This window comes from Zonotrichia albicollis, unplaced genomic scaffold, assembly GCF_047830755.1.
Source record: "Zonotrichia albicollis isolate bZonAlb1 unplaced genomic scaffold, bZonAlb1.hap1 Scaffold_254, whole genome shotgun sequence".
Lineage (NCBI taxonomy): Eukaryota > Metazoa > Chordata > Aves > Passeriformes > Passerellidae > Zonotrichia > Zonotrichia albicollis.
Window position 1 is genome coordinate 6,675,995 of NW_027428428.1, and position 27,628 is coordinate 6,703,622.

At 50.5% G+C, this 27,628-nt stretch overlaps 1 protein-coding gene across 1 annotated transcript; it reads left to right on the plus strand.

Moving 5' to 3' along the window:
* On the plus strand, nt 1-26,911 carry LOC141727772 (olfactory receptor 14A16-like). Its single transcript, XM_074534057.1, has 2 exons — nt 1-17; nt 26,113-26,911. Exons 1-2 carry the CDS (start codon nt 1-3, stop codon nt 26,909-26,911), a joined length of 816 nt encoding a protein of 271 aa, XP_074390158.1.
* The last annotated feature ends 717 nt before the right edge of the window (nt 26,912-27,628 follow it).

The window sequence follows — 27,628 nt, forward strand, 5'->3', positions numbered from 1 at the left end:
ATGGCGGACTTTCACAGGTAACCTCCCTACCCTGGTAGCAATGTCTTTCCACTCATCAGCAGCCCAAATATTTTTCTTCTATGCTGCCAGTTAGCCTCTTTCTACCTCTCCAGCCATCCCCACAGAGCACTGGCTACCATCCATGAATCAGTGTAGAGGTAGAGCTTTGGTCACTTCTCTCTCTCAGCAACGTCCAGGGCCAGTTGAACAGCTTTGAGTTCAGCAAGTTGGCTTGATCCACCTTCTCTTTCAGTGGCCTCTGCCACCTGTCGTGTGGGGCTCCATATGGCTGCTTTCCACTTCCGGTTCATTCCCACAATGTGGCAAGAACCATCAGTAAAGAGAGCGTATCGTGTATCTTCTGCTGGCAGCTGGTTGTATGGTGGAGCTTCTTCAGCCCATGTCACTTCTTGTTCCCCTTCCTCAGAGAGACCAAAGTTTTCACCTTCGGGCCAGTTTGTAATTATTTCCAGAATCCCAGGGCGATTCAGGTTTCCAATACAGGTGCGCTGTGTGATAAGAGCAATCCATTTGCTCCATGTAGCATTGGTGGCATGGTGCATAGAGGGAACTTTTGCTTTGAACATCCACCCCAATACTGGTAGTCGGGGTGCCAGGAGGAGTTGTGCTTCAGTGCCTATTACCTCTGAGGCAGCCTGGACTCCTTCATAGGCAGCCAGGATTTCTTTCTCTGTGGGAGTGTAGTTGGCTTCAGACCCTCTGTAGCTACGACTCCAAAATCCTAGTGTTCGGCCTCGAGTCTCCCCAGGCACCTTCTGCCAAAGGCTCCAGGACAAGCCATGGTTCCCGGCTGCAGAGTAGAGCACATTCTTCACCTCTGGTCCTGTCCTGACCGGGCCAAGGGCTGCTGCATGAGCAATCTCCTGCTTGATCTGTGCAAAGGCTTGCTGCTGCTCGGGGCCCCAGTGGAAAGTGTTCTTCTTACGGGTGACCAGGTAGAGAGGGCTCACGATCTGACTGTATTCGGGAATATGCATCCTCCAAAAACCTATGGCGCCTAGCAAAGCTTGTGTCTCCTTCTTATTGGTGGGTGGAGATATTGCTGTGATCTTGTTGATGGCATCGGTGGGAATTAGACGCCATCCGTCTTGCCACTTCACTCCCAGAAACTGGATCTCTTGAGCAGGTCCCTTGGTTCTTCTTGATGGCGAAGACAGCTTTTAGGAGAATCTGGATGATTTTCTCCCCTTCCTCAAACACCTCTGCTGCTGTCTTCCCCCACACAATGATGTCATCAATATATTGCAGGTGTTCTGGAGCCTCACTCTTTTCCAGTGTGTGGGAATCCATAAAGTCAGAGGGTTTTTAGGAAATGGTTAAAAAAGAGTATATAGGTCTCAGGATGTGGCCCGAAGTTCTGTTACAGCAGAAATGTTTCCCAGGCAAACAGGAAAGTTTCCCAAGCAGTAGACGTGACAAATAACAATAGGACTTTGTAGATTTGGTTTTAGGATGGCAACAAGTTTATTTAATGTATATCTTTAGAAGGTGTCTGTGAATAGAGCTCTGTTCTTTGTTTCTTATGAAACAGTCTTTGTTTTAATTACAATTACGTATGTTTTATAAGATTGGATGGAAAGCTTGTCAATATGTCTTGTTTTTGTGTGATTGGCTGAAATCTAAACTGAGATGATTTTATGTCATTCAGTTCTTCCCCACCTTCGGGGGCATTTCCCATTAGGCCAGCATGCTGCTAACATCTAACAATGTTCTGAGGCTAATGTGTTAATAATAATAAAAAATAAGCTGGTCTGGATTTGTCTAGTGTGGTCCTTATTTGGACTTTTTGCCACGGCAAGTGGGTTCCTCTCTTAAGACGTGGGTTCCTGACACCATTGGATCTATAGCTACCCTGGTGCCCCGACAGGAATGAGCCCTGAGGCAGCAGCTCTGCAGTGGTGGCCACCAGGCCAGGCTGCCAAGGGAGGCTTCTGGCCATGGCCTGCAAGCAGCTGTTGCTGCCAAGGTGCCTTTGGTGCCTCAGGCTCTCCCTGGCACAGCTCCCAGCACGGCACTCTGCCCTTGTGCTCGAGGCCTTCCCTGTGCTGGGGCTGGCCTGGGGCTTTTCCTGCAGTGGAACCTGCCCTGCTTATGGCACAGGAATGGCAGTTCCTGCTGGGGCAGGAGGCTCTGCCTGCAATGGCCTCTAAAAACTCCAGCAAAGCCCTGTTTGCAAAGCCCTCAGTGGGAAATGAAGAAGGAGTGTCACACTGCTTTTGGGGTGAATAATACTGAAACCGGCCTGACTCCTCCATCCCAAAGCTCAGCATCCTCAGAGAGAGCTGAAGCTGTGGCAGAGCTGGAAAAATCCCCAGAGAAAGGAGCAACCAAGTGACACCACTGAGTGCTTCTGCAGAGCTGCTGAGCTGGCGCAGCCTGGGCACATTTGACTGACAGGGCAGCACCTCAGACTAGAAAATCCCCGTCCCAAATTTTAACGACAGCATCTCCTGACATTTCCCTTCTTGAGGGGTGTGGGGATTCCTCCCAGCGGTGGGGACACCCTCAAGGTCACTGCTCCAGGCTGAGCCAAAGAGATTTGCCCACAGTCATTGGTCTGCAGGAGTGACATCAATCTCTGCTTAATTACAGGTTTTGCTTAATACAGTTGCTTTGAAATAATTTCCTAGTGCCATGTATCATATATTTTACATCTCTTACATCCTGGCATAAATATTTCTGAATAAGGCAATATTGTCTAATCATTACCATAATAGAGAATACATATTTATATAAATTTATCTGCCCATGACAGGAACCTCTGTGGATGTCTGGGACATCCCAGCTCTTTGGCAGCCTGGGTACTCCTGGGATGTCACCATGGAGCCCCCATGAGTGCCTGTGACAGATTGGTGCCTTTGCAGCCCAAGGTCCCCTGGGATGTCACCATGGAATGGCTGTGACTGCCTCTGACCACACAGCTCTTTACCGTCCCCAGAAAGCCCTGTGAGGTGTCCATGGAGCCCCTGTCTCTGCCTGTGACATTCCAGCTCTGGAACAGCCTGGAGACTCATGGAAAGTCCCCATGGAACCCCTCTGAGGGCCTGTGGCAAATCTGATCCTTAGCAGGCAACCATCACCAGGCTTCTGTTGCTATGGTCAGTTTCCATGGCAACCATCAGGGGCCCCCCTATTGCTATGGTCTGTTTCCATGGCAACCATCACCAGGCCCCTGTTGCTATGGTCTGTTTCCATGACAGCTCCATGGAGACGCCATGCCAGGTGTTGTTGCCATGGACACCAGCTCAGGCCTGCAGCCAGAGCCCGTTGCCATGGCAACCATTGGCCGCCCCATCCCCAGGCTCATGGGATCCCAGAACCACAGAATTGGCTGAGCTGGGAGGGACCCATCAGGATCCTCCAGTCCAACTGCTGGCCCTGCACAGGACACCCCAACAATGCCAGCCTGGGCCTGGCAGTGCTGTCCAAACGCTGCTGGAGTTCAGAGAGCCCTGGAGCTGGGACCCTTCCCTGGGGAGCCTGGGCAGGGTCCCAGCAGCCTCTGGGCAAAAACCTTTTCCTGACATCCAACCTGAGCCTGCCCCGACTCAGCTGCAGCCGTTCCCTCCACTCCTGTCTCTGGGCACCAGAGGGAAGAGGTTCCCACAGCCCCAGCCAGGGACCCACTCCCAAGGCTGTTGCCATGGCCACCAGGGCTGGGACCAGCTGGGATGCTCGGTTTCCACGTGCCAGCGTTCAGTAATGGGATTCCCCAAATTCCTGCTCCCGCTAAAACCTCGCTGCCCTCACTGCCCTCCGGCCTCCAATGGAAAGCACAAAAGGCAATGATCCCAGGCTGAGATAAGAACAATTTATTGGGAACAGCAAGGAGATAAGAAAAAATGGAACAGAAAAAATATTGATAACAGAAGAGATAAGAAAAGTTATCTACAGGGAAAACTACAACATCAACAGCAGGCTCTTCCTGGCCACGTATTTCCCCCTGCCTGGAAAGGACCCTCTTCTCATCTGGGGAGAGAGAGAGACCCCCTTTCCTGCCCCTGGCAATGACCTGAGGTGGGAGTGAATGTAATGACAGGGCCATGGGAAGACCCTCATGTTTTCACTGCCACATCATTTGATTGGGAGGGGCAAAAAAAGGGACAGCTGTCTTCCCAGCATGGATCACAGGGAACATGGATCACCAGGGCTCTTCCCAACATACGACTTCCAATGGGGAAAGAAGCTGGAGCTGGGCATGAAGCTCTTCCTGCAGTTGGGGCACTCACAGAACTTCCTTATTGATGACTCCATTGGTGTCTGGTCAAGTCCAAGCTCATGGAGAAGCTCTACTCATGATGTGAGGCACTCGTAGGGCCTCTCCCCAGTATGGATGTGCCGATGGGTGATAAGGGTGGATTTTTTCTTGAAGCCCTTCCCACACTCATGGCAGCGGAAGAGCCTCTCCTCTGTGTGATTTTGCTGGTGGCAGAGGAGATGGGAGCTGGTCTGAAACCTCTTCTGATACTCGGGACACTCGTAGGGCCTCTCCCCAGTGTGGATGCACTGGTGGCAAATCAGGGTACTGCTCTGCCTGAAGCTCTTCCCACACTCCAAGCACTTGTGGGGCTTCTCCCCATCATGAAGCTGCTCATGGACCACCAGCTCTGAGCTCTGGCTGAAGCTCTGTCCACCTTCCTGGCTCAAGGTGGGTCTTTCCTCTTCAGAGCCCCCTGGGCTGGGTTTAGAGCCCCTCCTCCTGTGAGATCTCTGGGGCTTTTCCTCCACATCACATTCCTGTGCTAAGGAGCCGCTCAAAACGGCCTCTTTTACCAGGTTCTGCCATGGGGATTTCTCCTCCCTTGTATCTATCCTCAGCTGCTTTTCTGGAAGAGGAAGGACAAGGAGAGGATGGGATTTGCCTCCGTGTCAGAGGGAAGGGGAAGGAGATCCCCTCAGTGCATCCCCGGCAGGATGGCACTGGCAGCAGGGTTGTCCTGCAGCCCGAGGCCATGCTGGGCTAGGAGATGGAGCAGGGGAGAGGGAGAAAGGGGCACTGACTTCCTCCTCACCTGCCTGGGTGTCCTGGGGCATCCTCATCTTCCTCGCAGCTTCCTCTTCCATCTGGTAAAGGTTTGGGCATGGGTAATCCTGTTTTGGGAGGAAAACAAGGGATGAGTACACTAAATTTTGTACTGGTTAGAAGGCAAACCGGGGGATGGTCTAAACCAGAATTACTATCTAGCAGGCAAGGTGCTCCTGGTGTTAAAAGCCTCAGAATATATCCAGGTAGGAAGGCTTGGATCCTCCCCCTGGGCAGAGCATATCACAATGGGATGATGGAATTTGATCAGTCCTGCAGTGACACACAATGGCCCATTCACAGAAGATATCTCCCCTGGAGGGCATTATCAAGGGTGAGTCATGGAAGAGATAAAGAACACTGCCTCACCTGTTTGTAACAGTTGATGAAGATGGTGATTGAAAACATGCATTTGGTTACATCTTGCATTGCAACCTGAAACAGTGGGGTAATCCATGCTCAGGGGGTGAACACCACCCCCCTTACCCAAACTGGCTCAGGTGTAAAACTCCCACTCCAGGAAGGCCACACAGGGGACAATGTCACACTTGCCCTGGTCCAGGGGAGGTCTCTGTCCCAGTCACTCTCTTACAGAGACTGGGGGGCTTTGCCTAATCTAAGAATAATTTTTCTCTTTGTCCCTGTCACTTTTGTGACAGCTACACAGAGCCTTGCCTTTTCATAACCTGTATTGGGCCAAATTTCCACTTTTCTTTTATCAGAGTGTGCCTGCAGCTGAGGTGGAGCTGTGCGGGACCAATGGAACTTGGAATTACCACAAAGAAGTTTTGATTGTCATTTTATTAAAGTCTGGGATTTGTTTGCATTTCCATCACAAATGACTTGTGGGAAAATCAAATATTCATCAAAGTATTTTGCAGAGTCAACTTTGATATCTACCAAGTTTATTTTGTCCAGTGTTGTCCTGGGACAAGTGTCCAGGGGATGCTCTGTGCCTCTTGCCCTGGGGGATGCATGGGAGGGGTCTGGGGGGGTTTTCCCTGTCCCTGTCACCCCAGGCCATTCCCCAGTGGGTGTCCCTGTCACCCCAGGCCATTCCCCAGGGGGTCTCCATCATTCTCACCCCAGGGAATGCCTGGGGGGTCTCCCTCCCTCTCACTCCTGTGCCAGGGGGTGCTCGGGCAGTCTCTGTCCCTCTCAGCCCAGGGGATGCTCAGGGGTCACTGTCCCCTCGCCCTGGGGGATGCTCAGGGGGTGTCCATCCCTCTGGCCTCAGGCAATGCCTGTGCAGGGCTGGGGACCAGGGGCTCTGTGTCCCTCTCACTGCTGAGGGTGCTCGGGGCTGGGGGGGCTCTCCGACCTTCTCACACCTGGGGAGGCCGGGGGGGGTCTCTGTCCCTCTCAGCCCTGGTGTGACCCCACTCAAACATCATCGGGGTCAGAGGGACAGAGACACCCGCAAACCCCCAGAAGGGCTGAACCTGGGATTTGGTTTGGGGCTGAGGATTTAGGGAGGGACTGGAATTGGGGCTGGGATTGGACTTGGGGCAGAGATTTAGATTAGAGCTGGGATTGGGGTTAAGGCTAGACATGAGATTGGCTTTAGAGCTGGGGTTGGGATTGGGTCTGGAGCTAGACGAGTCTGGGACTGGGATGAGATTAAATACAGAACTGGGAGTGTGTCTCAACATGGAGTGAGATTGAGACCAGGATCAGGGTCAGGTTTGGGACTGAGCTCACCCAGGGCAGGACAGGGGGATGTCACTGCAGGATGTCCCTGGCATCATCCCAGCCCTCCTCAAGCACCTCCAAACATGGGGGGCAGCTGGGTGCTCCAAGATCCAGGTGCTCCCACGCTGCCCCTCAATACCAGGTGAGCGTTCCCTGAGGGCAGCCCTGACTGTGACCCTTGGGGCTCTGGGATCAGCCCTCACATACCTGTGGGAGCATCTAGAGGCAGGGCGAGAGATTTCTGCCCCCCCTCTTCCCTGTGGAAGGGTGAAGCCCAGCTGCCCTTTCCTTCTGGTGCATCCTCCTCTCCTTCGGCATGGATATCCAAGGACAGGAGTGGAGGGAACGGCTGCAGCTCAGTCGGGGCAGGCTCAGGTTGGATGTCAGGAAAAGGTTTTTGCCCAGAGGCTGCTGGGGCCCTGCCCAGGCTCCCCAGGGAAGGGTCCCAGCTCCAGGGCTCTCTGAGCTGCAGCAGCGTTTGGACAGCGCTGCCAGGCCCAGGCTGGCATTGTTGGGGTGTCCTGTGCAGGGCCAGCAGTTGGACTGGAGGATCCTGATGGGTCCCTCCCAGCTCAGCCAATTCTGTGGTTCTGGGATCCCGTGAGCCTGGGGATGGGGTTGCCAATGGTTGCCATGGCAACGGGCTCTGGCTGCAGGCCTGAGCTGGTGTCCATGGCAACCACCCCTGGCACAGGGTCTGCATGGAGCTGCCAAGGGACTGACCATAGCAACAGCACCCTGATAATGGTTGCCATGGAAACAGACCATAGCAACGGGGTCCTGGCGATGGTTGCCTGCTAAGGGTCAGATTTGTCAGAGGCCCTCAGAGAGGTTCCATGGGGACTTTGCAAGAGTCTCCAGGCTGTTCAAGAGCTGGAATATCACAGGCACAGACAGGGGCTCCATGGAGACGTGCCAGGCATTTCTGGGGACTGTAAAGGGCCCTGTGGTCAGAGTCAGCCACAACCATTCCATGGTGACATCCCAGGGGACCTTGGGCTGCAAAGGCACCGATCTGTCACAGACACTCATGGGGGCTCCACGGTGACATCCCAGGAGTCCCCAGGCTGCCAAAGAGCCGGGATGTCCCAGACACTCACAGGGGTTCCTGTCATGGGCACAGTGAGACCTTCAGGCAAAATTTATTAGGGAAACTCCTGCTGGGTCACAACATGCAGAAAGGATTCCCAATAGCCCCCATACATGCCCAAATGTCACTGTTGAATCATAGATGACACAGACTCAGATCCGAAGGCTAAGGGCTAAAAGCCACCTGTTTTTTCAGTCCTCTTCTTTTATACCTTGGTTTGCTACAGGTGGACCTCACTGGTCCTTTAATCAACACATTTCACATGATTGGCCAATTAAGACAACACCCTTCAGTAAAAAATTTTATGGAAAAAAGCCAACTTATTCCAAACATTGTCAGCTAAGTGTTTCCTCAAAAATCCACTCAGATAACACCATTATTGATGTTTGTTTTATGTTGGGCCTTTCTTGCGGGTCCCTGGATGGGGGAATCCCTCCTGTAGCAGTTCTAATCAAGGTAAAAAGAGATTCATGGGACTTTTTCAGTCTTCAGCTTCTTGTTTATTGTTATCTTATCTAAAGTTTGCATTGCTGTCCACACCAGGCTCAATGCACTGGAAAAGCACTGCAAAATGGCCCCAAAACATACAGTTTCAAGCTCTTTTAACATTGTCTCATCCAATAAACATTTGAAAGGTGCATCATTTCTACTTATCTACCAATAACTCATCCCTTGACTGTCCACAGAACCTCTGCACTGTGCTTTCCTTCACCAATCACCTTGTGCTACCAACAGTGCAGAAAATAGAGCAGATGAAGAAGACAGGGACTACACCCCAATTCCTCCATCTTGCTTCCTATCTACACCATACTAATAACCCCAAAACCTAAATTTCTCACCCAAGGAACATAGTATAGTACTCTCTATTACCTATTTCACACTTTGGGAAATTCTAATCTATCTCAAAGTCTTGGAAGTCCTCTCCATGGATGAAGCTGAAAGGCGGTGTTTCCCTGGGGGTCAGGACCCCTCAGAGCAGACAGAGAACTATTCCCTGTGCCTTGGATTCCCACACATTTAACATAAAATCCCTTAACCCTTAATATGTCAAGTTGCCCAAAAATGTTCCAGGTAAGTAGGATTAGAAGGAGGAGGAGAAAGAGAGAACAACAGAAAGACAGAAGATCCACAGAACAACACACACATAGGTACCAACTGCTGGGTTTCTAGCATTGCGAAGAGAGGAACCACAAGAGAAGGCAGGATCCAGACCCTGGACTGCCCACGTGCCCCAGCTTTTAACTTCCTGAGCCTTCATGAGCCCGCCCCTGGGGTGGGACTGACAATTGCTTGTCCAATCAGAGCCATGGTAGGCACCAGCGGCTGATGTGTGGTTGATTGACAGCTCAGCCAATCAGAACTATGTTAGCACTTCCCGTACTGTGTGATTGACAGCTCTGCCAGGCCAGGGCTGGGGGCGGGGCTCTGTCCCACCACAAACCAAGGCCTGACTGGGCCCTGGCCCCACACGGGCATTCCGAGCATCCCAAGGTGTCTCGGGACATCGATCTCATCCAGCCTCTGACAGCAACCACGATGACAGTACAGAACCTCATGGAATCAAGGGTGAGTTGTGACCTCATGGTGCCTCATGGAATCAAGGAGACCATTGTGCAACTCAGGGGCAGTATGGATGCAAGGGTCAAAAATCAAACACTGGGTCCCATAGAAACAAGGAGCCATTGTGACACAGCAGGGCCGCATGGAGCCAAGGGAACCCTGTGACTCTGTTGGGGCTCATGAAACCAAGAAGCCATTGTGACACTGCAAGACTTCGTGGAATCAAGGAGAATACTGTGACAGTGTGGGGACCCATGAAATCAAGGAACCATGGAACAGGTCTGCCTGCTTTGACCTCCTGGGGGCTGTTTGACAGGTCCCACTGAATTTGACATGTCAAGGGCCACTTCTCATCTGACTGTGAAGCCCTGGGGCTCTGTGCTTTCCTTCCTATGGAAAAGAGCTCTCTTTCTTGTCTAGGCTTCTATGCCTGAAATTAGGATTCCGCCTCTAAAATTCCCTATATGCAAGGCTTTCTCCCAAACAAAATCTGCCAATACAGTCAAGTGTGGCGAGACTCGGCCTCTGGTGACTGCCTCTCATCTGCCCCGGTGCTCGGTTGTTTCCTTCCTATGGAGACCATTGTGACAATGGGGGGGGTTGTGGAGCCAAAGGGCATTGTTACACTGTAGGAACTTGTGGAACCAAGGGAATCATTGTGACATTGTGAGTACCATGGATCCAAGGGGCCATTATGACACTGTGGAGTCTTGAGGAACTATGGGGGCCATTGTCACACTTTGGGGTCTTCCGAAATGCAGGGAACATTGTGACACTGCAGAGTACCACAAATCCAAGGGACCATTGTGACACTGTGGAGCCTCATGGAACCAAAGACATCACTGCAGTTCTGTTGGGCCGCATGGTCCCAAGGGGCAAATGTGAAGCCATGGGGCTTTGTGGACCAAGAGACAATTGTAGCATTTCAGGGCCTCATGGAGCCAAAGGGTCATTGTGATCCTGCAGGGCACCACGGATCCGTGGAGAAAATTGTGGCATTGCAAGGCCCCATGGAATGATGGTGACCATTGTGACACTGCAGGGCCTCATGGAACCAAAGGGCAATTGTGACCCTGCAGGGCCTCATGGAGGGAAGGGGCCATTGTGACACTATGGGAACTTGTGGAGCCACGGGGATCATTGTGGTACCACTGGAGCCCATGGAACCAAGGGGCCATGGTGATAAGGAGGAGCTTCATGGAACCAATAGATCATTATGATAGCCTGGGCTTTTGGAACCATGGAGAGCATTTAGATCCTTAAAGACTTGTGTAACCAAGGGGCCATTATGACACCTGAGGGCATCACGGAAGCAAGAGAACCTTTGTGACACTGCAGGGCCCTGTGGAACCAACGGAACATGAAATAGGTGTGGCTGGCATGGACTGCCAGGGTTCACCTGACAGGTTGTGCTGACCTTGGAATGTGGAAGGCCACTCCCATCTGCCCCTGAAACACTGGGGCTCCGGGCTTTCCTTTGTATAGAAAAGAACTGTCCATTTTTTCCAGGTATCCATGGCCAAAACTTGGATTCCACCTCCAAATGTCTGTGTATCCAAGGATTACTGCCAGACAAAAGTTGCAAGGACAGACAGATCTGGCTGGTCTTTGTGAGACAGAGTAGGGATCCATCCTGAATTAGGTGAAGTGTCTAACAACGGTGAAAAGTCTGTGAGGCCAAAGCTGAAGGAAAAACTCGCATGCCGAGACAGCAAGGAGACAGAGAAAGAAAAACAGAAAAGACCACGAGGTCAATTTGCCCCAACCTAGAAAATCCTGTGATAAAGAAGAACTGGTGCTAAATGTCATGCGGGATGAATATGTATGAACTTATTGTGAAACTGTATGCATATGCATTTGGAAGGGGGATAAAAGGAGGTCTAAAATTTTCAGGGGTACGCATGCCTTTTTAGGAGAATTTTCTCTGTGTACGTCCGGCATCGTAAATAAACATACCGAGCTTTACAACTTTTATAAAGTTGTGAGGTTTCTTCTTTTCTCTGCAAAACATTTTGGCGAGCCAAGCCAGGAGTTCTCTGTCCCTGCGGGGGCAGGGGGGATAGACGGACCTCCAAGGTGCGCCCCAGGATTTTTTCCTGGTGGGGCTCCGCTTGTCTCAACTTGCCACCTGCGAGGACAGACAACGACCTGCTGGCCTGCGGAGGAAGATATGGTATGTACTAAGGGGCCCCAGGGGGGAGGAAGGAGAGAAAGGGAGTAAACCACCCAGAGACGTCTGGGTTCATGGGTTCAGCTGATAGAGCAGCTGTATTAGAGACAGGGTTCATCGTTCTGATAGAGCAGACCGCTAGCGGCTTTGGGGGTAAGCCGGGTGAACCCGTGTATGTGTGTATTGGGGAATCGTAGTTCTGATAGAGCAGAACTGGTGAGCCCGTGTGTGTTTTGTTTGTGTGTGTGTGTGATGTCCGGACACTGTGTTGCTGTATGGTTATTGTGTGTGGCCAGTGCACTGTGTTTGTGATCGTGCAGGTGATAAGTGTATGGTGTATAAAAGAGAGTAAATCTACAGTGCCCTACAGTGTGGGGGGGGTCAGTACTCCCCGTGTTTGAAGCAGCCGAGTGAGGCCAGAGGCGCCGGTTGCAGCAGGCTGTGGGGGCAGGGAGAGAAGTGCCCTGCAGAGAAGCAAGTGGATTAATGTCAGTGATGGTATTTATTGTGTTTAAATGTAGTGATTTGTGTAGAGTGGTACATTTTAACCGTGAGTACGATTTCAGAGAGTTCCTTTGCCCTAAATGTTTGGACTTGATCTCTAGACTGTGTGCTGTTATTTTGATTGTGTCCAGGAAAAACTGATGTAAGTAAATGCTGAATTATGGTATGCTGTGCTGTGTTGAGAAAAACAGGCACTTTGAGAGATATGCCCTTTCCCATTGATTTTGTGTGGTGGTTTTCTTCCACTGCATTGTGGTAATTTGATTCTAAGATTGTATAGTGGTGTTTGTGGAGATTTTATGATTTTCTTTGCAACAAGAGTAGCATTTTACATAGGAGAACTATAGTATGGTGATTTATGCTTAACTATGATAAAGTGAATTAAAGGAATTCCAAGAATTCTCCCCCTCACAGCAATTCAAGCCTTGGCTCTAGCAAATTTGAGATAAAAGAGGGGGGGGGCGGGCATTTGTCTCTGTGTCTGTGGGCATATCAGATTTTCTGCTATGACAAGCACAGACTTTTTGCAAGGCAGTAAAAATGTGTAAGTAAACACAGTGCTTAATTAGATTGTGCAAGAAGAGAACTAGAAAGACTAATATTTTGGAAAACAGTTTAGATAGAAGAGATGAATTAGTTAATGAGACTTCAGCTGGTACTGTAGTACGTCTGGACTGGGAACAGTCTGCTGCAGGGATTTAGAGTTCCCTGTAACAAACAGAATAGCCTGCCTTTGTGGGCAATTTTGGGGAGCCTTTGGTGCATCAAGAGGCTGACACACTGCGTGAGGTGACAGTGGCTGTCTCCTGAGCACAGGGACAGCTCTGGCTGCCCTGTTTCCTCAGGGAACACGGGAATGACCTGTGGGCAAAAGCTGGATGTGCAGGTATTATTGCAGTGTGGTGTTTGTGAGAAAACACTGGTATTGCTGTTCTAATAAGCGTCAGGGCACATGCCCCGGGTGTAAATTAAAGGTTTCTGATCAAGCTGATTCAGAACCTAAGATCTTAAGGCTCGTGTGTTAGAAATCACATCTGATACCTGCCACCTGGAGCTGTGTGTGTGTAGGAGGAACACTGAGGAACTACTGTGAAGCTTTGTAAAGAGAAGTTTGGGTGGAGGCAAGATAGGGCAAGGAGAAAGAGATAATGAGAACTGACTATAGCAAAGACGTTCCTAAATTAGCCCCTGTTAGGAGGGGCTTACTGGGAGAAGGCTGCCAGCAGGGGCAGCTCAGAAAACAAAAAGATTTATAATACTTCATTGCAGTTAGTACTGTTTTAAAATAGGACGATAAATGGGATAGGGTTTTTGTATGCTGATAAGAAATCACCCAGAATGGCAAAGAGACTGTGAGATCAGACCGCCCTCTGGTCTTGTCCCTTGAAACGGAAAACAAGGCAAAGAGAAAGCAAATCAAACGTGTTGTTCAGCATGCAGCATAAGATAGCAACGTATGAAGTCAAGCAAAGATTATCATGCTGAAATGCAAAGCAATCACAGTTCGCAAAATGAGTACATATGATTTGTTAAAGGCTCCTCCCAAGGTAAGGGAAGAAGGATAAAGATGACCTCCCCAAAAGGGAAGAATTTTAGTCAACACAAGGGCCATATATTCAGTTTTAAATAAAGCTTTAGTACCTGTGCAGAATGTTTATGTTGTAGTGTGGGGAACAACTGAACAACTGGCCAGTCTGAGAAGGCAAACTTTTGCGAACCTTTAAAGTAACATGTGTACTATGTGTACTTAGAATCTTTTGTACATGCTCAATTCGCTAAACATTCTCAAATGAGAAAGGTTACTCTGGAGGCAAATAATATAAAGATGTTAAGCTTAACATTAACAGCCATTGAAATTAAGAAGAATATTAGTAAAGAAATATTACAATAAGTACGTAAGTGTTTTCAAGGGTATGGGCCTCTGCTGTACCAGGGAGGGTGAAAAATGCCCTTGCATAGTAATCAAGCTTAAGAAAAAACACAACCAGTGAGAATTGAGCAGTACCCTCAAAAGGAAGATAGGGAAGGAATCAGCCCAATAATTGATAGTACTGGATTAAGGACTGTTAATAAGATAACAAAGAATTTATACTCTGTGGTAGCAAATCCATATACTTTACTAACTTGTTTAACACCTGAACTAACCTGGTTCACTGTTTTAGACCTGAGAGACGCCTTCTTTTGCCTCCCTATCCGCAATTGCCAGTGACTTCTAGAGTCTGGAGGTCCAGGTGCCCAACATTGGAACTGTAATACCCCAGGGCAAAGGTGACCAGGGTCAAAGAGAGACACCCCTCTGAGTATAATGGTCTCACCCATAGGCATTTCCAGGCTCATGTTAGTGCAGCAGGCTTCATTGCTATCGCCCAGTTCAACTGCTGTTTTTCCCTTATATTTACCCCCCCTGGAATGTTCTCCCCTCTCTTGTCCCCTGTTGCTCCCTGTTCACTGCAATGCTCCACCCCTGTTACCTCATTGGTTCCTCAGTTGGCTGGCCCGCCTCTGCACCACTTTGCTCAGTTCCCATTGGCCCTTGACCCTCAGATCCGCCCCTTTCCCCCTTATAAAACCCTGTGTCCTCAGCCCCATTTTGTCTCTTTCCCTGGAGCCTCTACATTGCAATAAAGTGTGTTTGGAGCTCTGCAAAAAGATCCGCCTCTGGCCTTGTCCATCAGCAGTTTAAGTAAGGATGCTCTGGGCTCTGGGAGTGCAGGTTGCTCATGGAGGCTTGTTGTGGATGTGCCACAACACTAGAGATTGACTTGAGCAGGAGGAACCCCCTAACCCAATGTGCTCATCCATTGTATTTTTCCCCAAACCAGGATTTCCCATTCCCAAACCTTGGCCAGATGGAGGAGGAGGCTGCAAGGAAGAGGAAGATGTCCCGGGACACCCAGGCAGATGAGGAGGAAGTCAGTGCCCATTTCCCTCTCTCTCCTGCCCCATTTCCCCACCCAGCATGGCCCCTGGGTGCAGTAGAACCCTGCTGCCAACGTTGTCCTGCTGGGGATGCACCGGGGAGATCTCCTTCCCCTTCCCTCTGGCACGGAGGCAAATCCCATCCTCTCCTTGTCCGTCCTTTCCCAGACAAGGAGCTGAGGATGGAGAACAGGGAGGACAAATCCCCAGGGCAGAACTTCGTGGAAGAGGCTGTTTTGAGAAGTGCCACAGTGCAGGATTCCAGTGGAGAGGACAAGCCCCAGAGATCCCACAGGAGGAGGGGCTGAAAACCTAGGCCAGGGTGCTCTAAGGAGAAAAGATCCACCCTGTGTCAGGAAGGTAGACAGAGCCCCTGCTCGGAGCTGGTGGCCCATGAGCAGCTTTATGATGGGGAGAAGCCCTACAAGTGCTTGGAGAGTAGGAAGAGCTTCAGGCACAGCAGCCACCTGATCCGCCACCAGATGATCCACACTGGGGAATGGGCCTATGAGTGTGGGCTGTGTGGAAAGAGCTGCAGCTGCAGCTCAGAACTCATCAGGCACCAACACATCCACAGTGGGGAGAGGCCCTATGAGTGCCCCACATGTGCAAAGAGGTTTTGGAGCAGCTCCAATCTCCTCCTACATGAGTGGATTCACACAGAGGAGAGGCCCTTCCACTGCCCCCACTATGGGAAGGGCTTCAACCGCAACTACACCCTCATCACCCACTGACGCATCCACACCGGGGAGAGGCCCTACCAGTGTCCCCAGTGTGGGAAGAGCTTCACCCAGAGCTCTCACTTGACCAGTCACCAATGGAGGCACCGGTAATGGAAGCCCTGCCAATGCCCCAAGTGCAGGAGGATCGTTGTGCCCAGCTCCAGCTTCATGCCCCATGGAGGACCCACATTCAGCAGAGCCCAGGTAATCCATGTTACCCATGATCCATGCTGGGAAAACACCTGCACCTTTTCCTAACCCCTGCCAATGGACATAATGTGGCTCGGAAAAACCATTTGAGGGGTCTGGCAATGGCCCTGTCATTACGTTCACTCCCACCTCAGGACATTGCCAGGGGCAGGAACGGCACTCTCTCTCTCTCTCTCCCTGAGGAGAAGGGTGTCCTTTCCAGGCAGGGGACATGCATGGCCAGGAAGAGACCGTTGTTGATGTTCTAGTTTTCCCTGTAAATATTTTTTATTTATCCCTTCTGTTATTAATATTGTCTCTGTTCCATTTGTTCCTTTTCTCGCTTCTGTTCCTAATAAATTGTTCTTATCCCAGCCTGGGATCTTTGCCTTTTGTGCTTTCCATGGGAGGTGGGAGGGCAGCGAGGGCAGCGCAGTTTTAGTGGGAGCAGGAAATTGGGGAATCCCATTCCTAAACCCCGGCGCGTGGAAACCGAGCATCCCAGCTGGTTCCAGCCCTGGTGGCCATGGCAACAGCCTTGGGAGCAGGTCCCCGGCTGGGGCTGTGGGAACCTCTTCCCTCTGGTGCCCAGGGACAGGAGTGGAGGGAACGGCTGAAGCAGACTCGGGGCAGGCTCAGGTTGGATGTCAGGAAAAGGTTTTTTTCCCAGAGGCTGCTGGGGCCCTGCCCAGGCTCCCCAGGGAAGGGTCCCAGCTCCAGGGCTCTCTGAGCTCCAGCAGTGTTTGGGCAGCGCTGCAAGGCCCAGGCTGGCATTGTTGGGGTGTCCTGTGAAGGGCCAGCAGTTGGACTGGAGGATCCTGATGGGTCCCTCCCAGCTCAGCCAATTCTGTGGTTCTGGGATCCCATGAGATGGGGATGGGGCTGCCAATGGTTGCCATGGCAACGGGCTCTGGCTGCAGGCCTGAGCTGGTGTCCATGGCAACCACCCCTGGCATAGGGTATCAATGGAGCTGCCAAGGGACTGAGCATAGCAACAGGGGGCTGGTGATGGTTGTCATGGAAACTGACCATAGCAACAGGGTCCTGGTGATGGTTGCCTGCTAAGGGTCAGATTTGTCACAGGCCCTCAGAGAAGTTCCATGGGGACTTTGCAAGAGTCTCCAGGCTGTTCAAGAGCTGGAATGTCACAGGCAGAGAGAGGGGCTCCATGGAGACGTGCCAGGCATTTCTGGGAAGGTAAAGAGGTGTGTGATCAGAGGCAGTCACAGCCATTCCATGGTGACATCCCAGGGGACCTTGGGCTGCAAAGGCACCAATCTTTCACAGGCACTCATTGAGGCTCCACATCCCAGGAGTTGCCAGGCTGCCAAAAAGCTGCGATGTCCCAGACACAGGGGTTCATGTCATGGGCACAGTGGGAGCTTAAGGCAAAGTTTATTAGAGAAGCTCCTGTTGGGTCACAAGGATTCGCAATAGTCCCCATAGATCTCCAAATGTCATTGTTAAATCAGAGATGACTCAGATCAGAAGGCTAAAGGCAAAAAGCCACCCTTTTTTCAATCCTCTTCTTTTATACCTTAGTTTGCTACACATGGTCCTCATTGGTCATTTAATCAACACATTTCATATGACTGGCTAATTAAGACAACATTCTTCATTAAACAACGGTGGTGGTTTGACCAAGAAGAAGTGATAATTCTGAGACGCTGTAGTCAAACCAATGAGTGCTCAAATTTTGATATTAACACCTAGTGTAGCCAGTGGGGTTTGGACACACCTCTGAGAACACACAGGAGTTAAAAGCAGAGCTTCAGCCCTGAGAAGCTCTCTTAGAACTTCGAGAGAAAGAGGTCGGATCGCCCTCCCTCGTCCAGCAGCAGCAGCTGGGTGGGGGAGGGGCAGCCATGTGGTAGGCCTGGGCCTGGACAAAGATGGGGGGTGAGGAGGCCCTTGAGGATGGAAGGGTAGAGGAGCCCCAAGAGACCTCGGGCAGCCACCCCCCCGCCGCCAGGAGAGAGAGAGGGAGAGCCAGCGACAACGAATGTAATAGCAGCCGGCCAGAAAAGAGAAAGAAGGGGGGGGAAGTGCAGCGAAGAAGTGCTGGCCGGAGCAGCAGTGAGTGTGAGAGTGCCAGAGCTCTGAGACAGGCAGAGACTGAAATTTTTAACCCCTTTCTTTCATAATTGAAACCTCGCAAAAATGCTGATCCTCCTCAAAACTATATAAGAAGACAGACAAGAGATGAGATAACAAAGACCTAGCCCGAAAAAAGCACAGAAGACTAGCTGAATAGAGAGAGAAATGATTAGAGTAGCCTTTTAGCTAGACTTTTCTTGTGTAGCCATAAACTGAACCAGTTTTATTCCTGTAACACAGAAACTGCACTTAAAGAGAAGCAGTGTCTCAAAACCAAAAAAATTCATTGTGGGGACCCCTCAGCCTCAGAAAGTTAAAAAAAATAAGAGAAACAGATGTCCCAAAGCAGAAACTGTGCCTTTTTAGAGTAAGACAAAGCATCCTTAAAAAACAACCCTAAAAGCAGCTCTAGTCCATGCACAGTAGTGAGAGCACTAAGCATAAAAAGAAAATGTCACAAGCAGCAAAAAAACTTTCCGGGCGGCGCCGTGTGACATAAAAGCACACGAGGTTTCAGCGTGTTTCCAAAAACAGCCTATAGTGCAAAAAAGACTCTTCTCCTCTTCATAGACTAAAATTTGAGTATTCTAAAATGTAGTGCCAAGCTAAACAGTTAATAATTTAAAAGAATGTATCGGATTGGGAAATTTTTAGTAGTAGAGAAGAAGAAAGTGCTTTTTTGTAAAGTTTTCAATTTTTTTTCCCTTATAAGTTTTTCCTTCTTTTCTTATAGTTTAAGTAATAAAGTTTTCTTTATGTGTTGTGGTGTGTTGCAATGTCCTGTTTTACCTTCTCCCTTTCCCATTGCCCCTCGCTGAGTGTGCCTTGTCAATCAGGCTAACATACCAGCAAGGCGTCGTGTGATAGGTGTTCCTAGTCCCTTGAGACCCTGCCCCTTCACCTGGTTGGTGGCTCACCTGTCCCCTCCCCTTCCCCTGCCCTGAGTTTAAAATGTTAATGAGACCATGCAGCCTCCATTCTGTTAGCAGCAGTGGCCCGGTGCAGACATCTCTGTAACCATGGAATAAACATCTGGCAACCTTCTAGCAGAATCCACTCCCTTTTTTATCTCCACCATCGCCAGAAGCTCTCTCTCCTGAGGTAAACGGAGTCCTGACAGCCTGGACTTGCCCCGCTGCACTCTCCAGCAGCCAAGGTATCTCTGGGGTAAAACACCGCAGTGCTGCCTTTGGCCCAGCAGCGAAGGTCAGAACTGGCCCAGGCACCATCTAACTGGTTATATTGGGATTCATATTCCAATATTTATGTTTAACCTAGAGCCTACTTTGCTTATTCCTAGTCACATCTCACAACAAACACCAAAAAGAAAATATTCTCATAAGAGCACTAACTGTACCAAACCCAAACCATAACAACAACTTTATGGAAAAAACAACCTATTATAATTATTGTCAAGGTGCCAGTTATTGATGTTTGTTTTACATTCAGCCTTTTTGAGGGCTTTCTGGATGTGGGAAACCCTCCTGTAGCAGTTCTGTGCCAGGTAAAAGGAGATGCACAGGACTTTTTTGGTCTTCGGCTTCTTGTTTATTGTTATCTTCTCTAAAGTTTTGCATGCTGTGCATACCAGGCTAAGCACGCTAGATAAACACCTCAACATGGCTCTAAAATGTACGGTTTCAAGGTCTTTTAAAGTTGTCTCACCCAATTAACTCTTAAAATGTATATTATTTCTACTTATCTACCAATTACTCATCCCTTGACTGTCCACCTAACCTCTACACTGTGCTTTCCTTGACCAATGACCCTGTGCCACCAACACTGCAGAACATGGAGTAGATGAAGAAGATGAAATGGACTACATCCAAATTCCTCCATCTTGCTTCTTATCTACATCATATTAAAAATCCCAAGACCTAAATTTCTCACCCAAGGCACATGCTATACTACCCTCTAATCTTTTTTGGACTTTGGTAAATTCTAATCTGTCTCAAAGTCCTGGAAGTCCTCTCCATGGGGGATGGTTAAAGGCAGCGTTTCTCTGGGGGTCAGGACCCCTCAGGGCAGACAGAGAAATATTCCCTGTGCCCTAGATTCCCACATATTTACCCTAAAATCCTTTAACCCTTAACTTGCGAAGTTACCAAAAATGTTCCAGGTAAGTAGGATTACAAGGAGAAGAAATAGAGAACAAGAGAAAGACAGAAGATCCATAGAACAACACACACATAGGTACCAACTGCTGGGGTTCCAGCATCACCAGCAGAGAAACCCCGAGAGAAGACAGTATCCAGACCCTGGGCTGGCCTCGTGCCCTGGCTTTTAACCCCCTGGTCCTTCATGGGCCCACCCCTGGGGTGGGACTGCCAGTAGCTTGTCCAATCAGAGCCAGGGTAGACACCAGCTGCTAGTGTGTGACTGATTGATTAACATCTGGGCTAATCAGAGCTGGGTTAGCACAGCTCCTGATGTGTGACTGACAGCTCTGCCAGACCAGGGCTGGGGGCAGGGCTCTGTCCCACCGCAAACCTGACCCGGCCCTGGCCCCACACGGGCATTCCGAGCATCCCAAGGTGTCTTGGGACATTGTTCTCATGCAGTCTCTGACAGCAACCACGGTGACAGTACGGAACCTCATGGAACCAAGGGTCAGTTGTGACAGTGCAGGTCCAAGGACACCACAGTGACACTACGGAACCACATGGAACCAAGGAACCATGGTGACACTGTGGTGCCTCATGGAATCAAGGAGACCATTGTGAAACTTGGGGGCCCCAAGGAACCAAGGGTCCATGGTGACCTTGTGCAGCCCGCAGTGTCACAGAGGAGCCCCTGTGACACAGCGAGGGCGCATGGAGCCGAGGGGCCATGGAGACACATCAGGGCTTTGTGGAACCAGGAAGCCATTGTGACATTTCAAGGCCTCATGGAACCAAGGAGACCATTGTGACACTGTGGTGTCCCATGAAACCAAGAAAACATGGAACAGGTCTGGCTGGCTGGGCCTCCTAGCAATCACCTGACAGGTCTGGCTGACCTTGGCATGTCGAGGGCTGCTTCTCATCAGCTCCTTAAGCACTGGAGCTCTTGGCTTTCCTTCCTATGGGAGAGAACTGTCCTTCTCCTCCAGGGGATCATGGCCAAAATTTGAATACCTCCTCCAAATTTGCGTATATGCACAGATTGTTCTCAGATGAAATCTGCCAGGAGAGACAGGTCTGCCTGCCTTGGCCACCCAGGCCCCAACTCTCATCTGCCTTTGAAACCCTGGGACCATGTGCTTTTCTTGCTTAGGGGAAAATAACATCCATCTCGACCAGGTGCTCATGGCCAAAATTGAGAATCTGCCTCCAGAATTCCCAATATCCAAGGATAGCTCCCAGAGAAAAGCTGCCAGGACTGACAAATCTGGCAGGCCTTGTCTTCCTGAGGGCTGGCACTCAACTGCCTCTGAAACACTGGGTCTCTGTGCTTTCCTTCCTAATGAAAACTCTTATTTCTGTCCAGGCACCCACAGCCAAAATTGATGTTCCACCTCCAAAATGCCCTATGTCCAAGGAGAGTTCCTAGATGAAAGGTGCCAGGACAGCCAGGTCTGGCTGTGTTGGTCTAAGGGTGGCCACCTCTCATCTTCTTCCAAAACACTTACACTTGGCATTTTTCTTTCCTATTGGTAAAAACCATCCATCCTGACCCGGTGCCCATAGCCAAACCTGGAATTCTACCTCCAAAACACCGTACATCCAAGGATTGCTCCCAAATGAAAGCCAGACAGGTCTAGCTGCCCTTGCCGCTTGGGAGCTGTCCCTCACCTGCCTCAAAACACTGTGCTTGATGCTTTCCTTCCTATGGAAAAGAACCATCCTTCTTCTCAAGGAGTCCAAGTTCAAAATTGAGATTTCTCCTCTGATATCCAAGGACTCCTCCATGACAGAAGTTGCCATGACAATCAGGCTTGGCTGGCTTGGGAGCCAGGACAGGAGCCACCTGTCTCCTCTTTTGCCTTTGAAACACTTGGGCTCCATGCTTTCCTTCCTATGAAAAAGAACTGTTGTTCTTCTCTACAAAGAAATGGCCAAAATTGGGATTCCACCTCCCAAATTCCCTATATCCAAGGGTTGCTTTCATACAAAAGCAACTAGAACAGAGAGGTCTGGCTGACCTAGGCCTCTAATGGCCGCCTTTCGTTGGCCCCTCAAATATCAGCGTTCCCTGCTTTCCTTCCTATGTAAAAGAACCGTCCTTCTCCTCCGTCCATGTCTGAAGTTGGGATTCCACCTCCAAAGCTCCCTATACCAAGTGTTGCTCCCAGGTAAATCTGTCAATACCATCAAGTCTGGCTGGCCTTGGCCTCTGGTGGCTGCCCCTGCAACACTGGGGCTGGGTTCTTTCCTTGCGAAAGAAGGAAGATCCCTGGGACACTCTGGGGACCTCATGAAACCAAGGGGATCATTGTGGCCCCACTGGAGCCCATGGAACCAAGGGGATCATTGTGGCACCACTGGAGCCCATGGAACCAAGGGGATCATTGTGGCACTACTAGGGCCCATGGAACCAAGGGGCCATGGTGACACAGTGAGGCTTCATGGAACCCAGAGACCATTATGACTTTGTGGGGGCTGATGGAACCTTGGAGACCATTGTGATCCTTCAGGGCCTGGTGTCACCAAAGGGGCATTATTACACCTCAGGGCCTCATGGAAGCAATGGACCATTGGGACACTGCGGGGCCCCATGGAACCGAAGGAACAGGGAGCAGGTCTGGCTGCAAGTACTGAGCCCAGCTGGGCTCATGGAACCATCTGCAGGCCCCGGGTGAGATATGAACTCTTTCAGTGCTTCCATCCTCCCTCGAGTGAGAGAAAAGTACAAAGTGCAGGCACACAGAGGAGCAACATGAAGACACCGAGGGCAGCGAAGAGGAAGTTGAGTCCCAGATGGGAGGCATGAGGAGATGTTTATGATCTTGGGGCTGAAATCCTCTTGTAAAGCTATGGAGAAGGATCTAACTGATACATCAGACTCTCTTTTTCCCTGTATCACATTGAAAAGTACGAGGAAATTACTTGTTCAGCACAAGCCTCCATGCTAAAGTAGCAAACGTCAAAGTAGCTGTGATCCCATGAGAAGTTTGAACATGGAAAAAGGGAAGTGTGATGAGATCCTGTGCCTTCACAGGGAGAAGAAAAAGATGTCCTCAGAGATGAAGATGATTTCAGAAATAGATGAGGAGAACCTTTGCTCTTACACAGCTCATCTTTTAACTAATACCCCATAAGTTGACATGGCCCATAAACACAACTGTAAAAGAGCTTTGAAAAACTGGGAGGAATGTCACAATTGCAGATTTTTCTGGGAAGTTGCTATTCATGGAAATTGAGAGCGACAAGAGAAGTGTCTCTTCTGGAGAAGTCTCCATAGCATGAAAGAGAGACTCCTCTCCTTAAGTGAACTCAAGAAAGACTATTATAGTTGGGGTAAACTGACGGAAAATTCTGGCTTTGTCTCTTTATATTGTCAGTAAGAAAGAAAAGGTTGTAGGGAGAGGAGAAGTTTTTTGAAAGATTTGTTCTTATTACTCTTTCTTTTAGTTGCTATTAATGAACTTTTCCTTATACTTTCTGAAAGTTTTGAGCCTGCTTTGCTGTTCTCCTAATCTTATCACACAGGAGGAAATGAGTAAGTATATTCTAGTGAGTGCACTGGTATTTAGCCAACACTGAACCCACAACAATAAATGCTGCATTCTCCAAGAAATCTCAAATTGGTGAACCAAAACCACTACAGAAATATTTCTGATGAACTGCACTAGAGCAGAGGAAAATCAAGGCAGAGCCATGGTTTGTCAGGACTTGCTTGATCCTAATAACCCCTATGGTGCATTTGGAGCTGAGCCGTGGAATCTCAGGGCCTGAGAGGAGATTGCACAAACCTTTCCAGGAGTCAAAGTGAGAAGAAAACCCCCAAGTGTCTCAAATCATGAATGCGTCCCATTGAGGTCCATCCCCTACACAGGCTCCTCATGAACTCCTTGGAGGAGAGAAGTGGAGGCCAGGATGGCACAAAAACTTGCCAGAGATTCAGTGTGGAAAGGAAAATCCAGAGTACCTTAAAAATCTTGAGTATCTCAAAGTATTATTGAGCCCCACTAAATGTCAGTACAAAGCTCTCAAGGGACTCGTTAAAGCAGATAATTATGGCCATGATTGCAGAAACCTCTCTTAGAGTCTGTATCAAAAGGGAAACACCAAGTACCTTAAAAAAACTGAAGTACCTTGAAGCATTAATGAGCCCCACTGAATGTTGTTACTGACAAATCCCCTCCAGGGACTAATTACAGCAGATAATTGGAGGCCATGATTGCACAAACCTCTCAGAGACTCCAAGGCAAAAGTCAAACCCACAGTCCTTTGAAAAACTCTGTGAGCATTAAGGAGCCCCCAGGGCCATTGCTGAGCAAGGCTCCCCAGGGACTCCTTCCAGCAGATCCTTGAGGCCACTGGGATGTGGGCTAGGGGAGGATGCTGAGAGCAGGACAAGAGGCTGACAGTGCCCAGCCTGGCTGGGGCTGTGCCAGGAGGCCCCAGGGCCTCAGGACAAGGTGTCTCCTCACAGCCCTAGGTGGCACAGACCCTGCTGTGCCCCAGGGCACCAAGACTTGGCTTTTCTTTGTCCCCACCTGTCATCACTGCCTGCAGTTCTCTGCTCTGCCTTGGGCCTGGGGACACTTTCTCATTTGTGCTCCTCAGTGGGACCCATTAAAGGTCCAAGAAACTTTGGAGTTGGATTCTGCCTTGGAGTTCCTGAGAGGTTTCTTCAGCTGCCTCTCAGGGACTGATGTTCAGGGCCTGAGCACAAAGCCCCAGAGGCTCATTAAAGTCCTTGTGCTGTGTCTGTGCTGCTGAGCTGGGCTGGACTCCTGGCACAGAGGCAGCTCCTGGTAACCAAGAAGAACTTCAAAAGTGCATTTCTCTTGATGAGCAGCTCTTCTGCCAGCCCAGCAGGGCTGGGGCACTGCCTGCAGCCACCCCGGGCACAGCACAGAGGCACAGAGAGCTTCAATCAGTCAGGGCTGGGAAGGTGCTGAGAAGTGCCTGGGGCACAATCACTGCCAGCCCTTGGCACAGGAACCTCTGGCTGCAGGACAATGCAGCTGCAGCTCCTGGAGCCATCTCCTCAAGCTGGAACATCCCAATGCCTACAGACCCTGTGAGTACATTCTCTGATTGTCTCTTGTGCAGAGCAGCCCGGGGAGCCCAGGGCTGTCGTGCAGAGCAGGGTCCTGCAGCCCAGGGCGCTGTGCTGGGGCAGGGACTCTGCTGCCTGCCAGGGACAGCTCTCAGCCAGCCCTGGCAGCTGCTTCCCATGCTGGGGGAGAAGATCTGGGTGGGAGGAGACAGCTGGTAAGGCTTGGAAGTGTTATTCTTGTGTGGGGAGGATGCTGCATTGTTCAGGACTGCTCCCAGCATGGCATTTAACTGCAGAACATTTCCAAATAGATCATACAGGAAGCACAGCAAGGCAGGAGTTGCATAAAAGGGGAAAACCTGCTTTTTGAATCTACTGCTCTGGGTTGCCTGGATAGGAAACTGCCCATAGATATTCACCTCTCAGTTCAGGCTGAGAAAAATAAATTAAAAATTTTTCTTAGATCTGAATAAACTGGGCAGCTACAGAGATCAACAGAGGGCCCCTCACAGGTGGCATCAGTGTCGCTTTTCCACACTCCTCAGGTGTTGCCATCAGAGCCTGCAGAGCCAGAGCTGCCCCTGGGCAATGCCAGAGCTGGGAAGGGGTCTGCAGGGCAGAGCTGAGCCCCCAGGGCTGGGCTGGGCTCTGGCAGCACTGGCAGGGCCCAGCCCTGGGCACAGGGAAGCAGCTGCTGGCAGGGACAGCTCCAGGCAGCAGAGCCCTGGGAAGGCAGTGGGGGGAAAGTGTCCCCAGGCTGTGCTGGGATATTTAAAGTCCTCTCCAAACCCAACTATTCCATGATTACTTTTCTTACAGATTCCCATGCCAAGATAATGCAAATGTCCAACAGCAGCTCCATCAGGCACTTCCTCCTGCTGGCATTGCCAGACACGCGGCAGCTGCAGCTCCTGCACTTCTGCCTCTTGCTGGGCATCTCCCTGGCTGCCCTCCTGGCCAACGGCCTCATCATCAGCGCCGTAGCCTGCGGCCACCACCTGCACACGCCCATGTTCTTCTTCCTGCTCAACCTGGCCCTCACTGACCTGGGCTCCATCTGCACCACTGTCCCCAAAGCCATGCACAATACCCTCTGGAACACCAGGACCATCTCCTACACAGGATGTGCCACACAACTCTTTCTGATTTACCTCTCCCTTGGATCACAGTTTTATCTCCTGACCATTATGTGCTACGACCGCTACGTGTCCATCTGCAAACCCCTGCACTATGGGACCCTCCTGGACAGCAGAGCTTGTGCCCACATGGCAGCAGCTGCCTGGGCCAGTGCCTTTCTCACTGCTCTCGTGCACACAGCCAATACATTTTCCCTGCCCCTGTGCCATGGCAAAGCCCTGGGCCAGTTCTTCTGTGAAATCCCACAGATCCTCAAGCTCTCCTGCTCACACTCCAGCCTCAGGGAACTGAGGCTCATTGCTGTTAGTTCTTGTTTAGCATTGTGTTGTTTTGTGTTCATTGTTTTCTCCTATGTGCAGATCTTCAGGGCCGTGCTGAGGATCTCGTCTGAGCAGGGACGGCACAAAGCCTTTTCCACCTGCCTCCCTCACCTGGCTGTGGTCTCTCTGTTCCTCAGCACTGTTATCTTTGCTCACCTGAAGCCCCCCTCCATCTCCTCCCCATCCCTGGATCTGGCCCTGTCAGTTCTGTACTCGGTTGTTCCTCCAGCGGTGAACCCCCTCATCTACAGCCTGAGGAACCAGGAGCTCAAGGCTGCAGTGTGGACAATGATGACTGAGCGCTTTCAGAAAGATTAAATTGCTGGCCAATTTCTGCAAAAAACTTGCAAAAAAAGTCATCTTTGATACTTCTTGTTGGTTTCATTTTGGAGGTTCTTTTCTTTTGCAATACTTTTATTATTCTTGTCCATGAAAAAATATCATTCTTTGTGCCATTATTAATTTAGTTTCTCTCCACCTTCCCTGTGGGCACAGACTGTGTTAATGAGGGGCTGTGATCTCAGTGGCTTAAAATGAACTAAAACATCTCCCAGAAGAGTTTTCTGCAGAGATGCCCTTTTGTTGCCTTCTCTGGAGCTGCTGCAGCAATGTCTGTGTGCAGAGCTGGGGGCAGATCAGTGCTGGCCCAGCAGCTGTGCCCAGCAGCATCAGCAGCACTTGGTGTTGCCAGTGCTGCTGCCGTGGCCCTGCCCCGCTGCCCTGGTGGCCCTGGTGTTGCTGCAGGGCCTGAGCACTCTCGGGGCCGGGCACAGCCCTGGGGGTGGTAGTGCCGAGGCTGCAGCAGGGACAGGCCATGGGCACTGCTGGGGCAGCGCTGACGCCTCAGCCCAGGGCCTGGGGGCTCCAGGCTCCTTGCCCAGGCTCTCTCAAGAACACACCCAGGCCAATGCTAAGCACAGAAAAGCCCTGTGAGCAGGCCCAGGCTGGCTGTTGGCAGGCTGGGGACAAACAGCATGGCTGGGGCTCTGCAAGGGCCCTGGGGAAGACGGGAAGGAGCAGCAGAGCAGGGGCTGA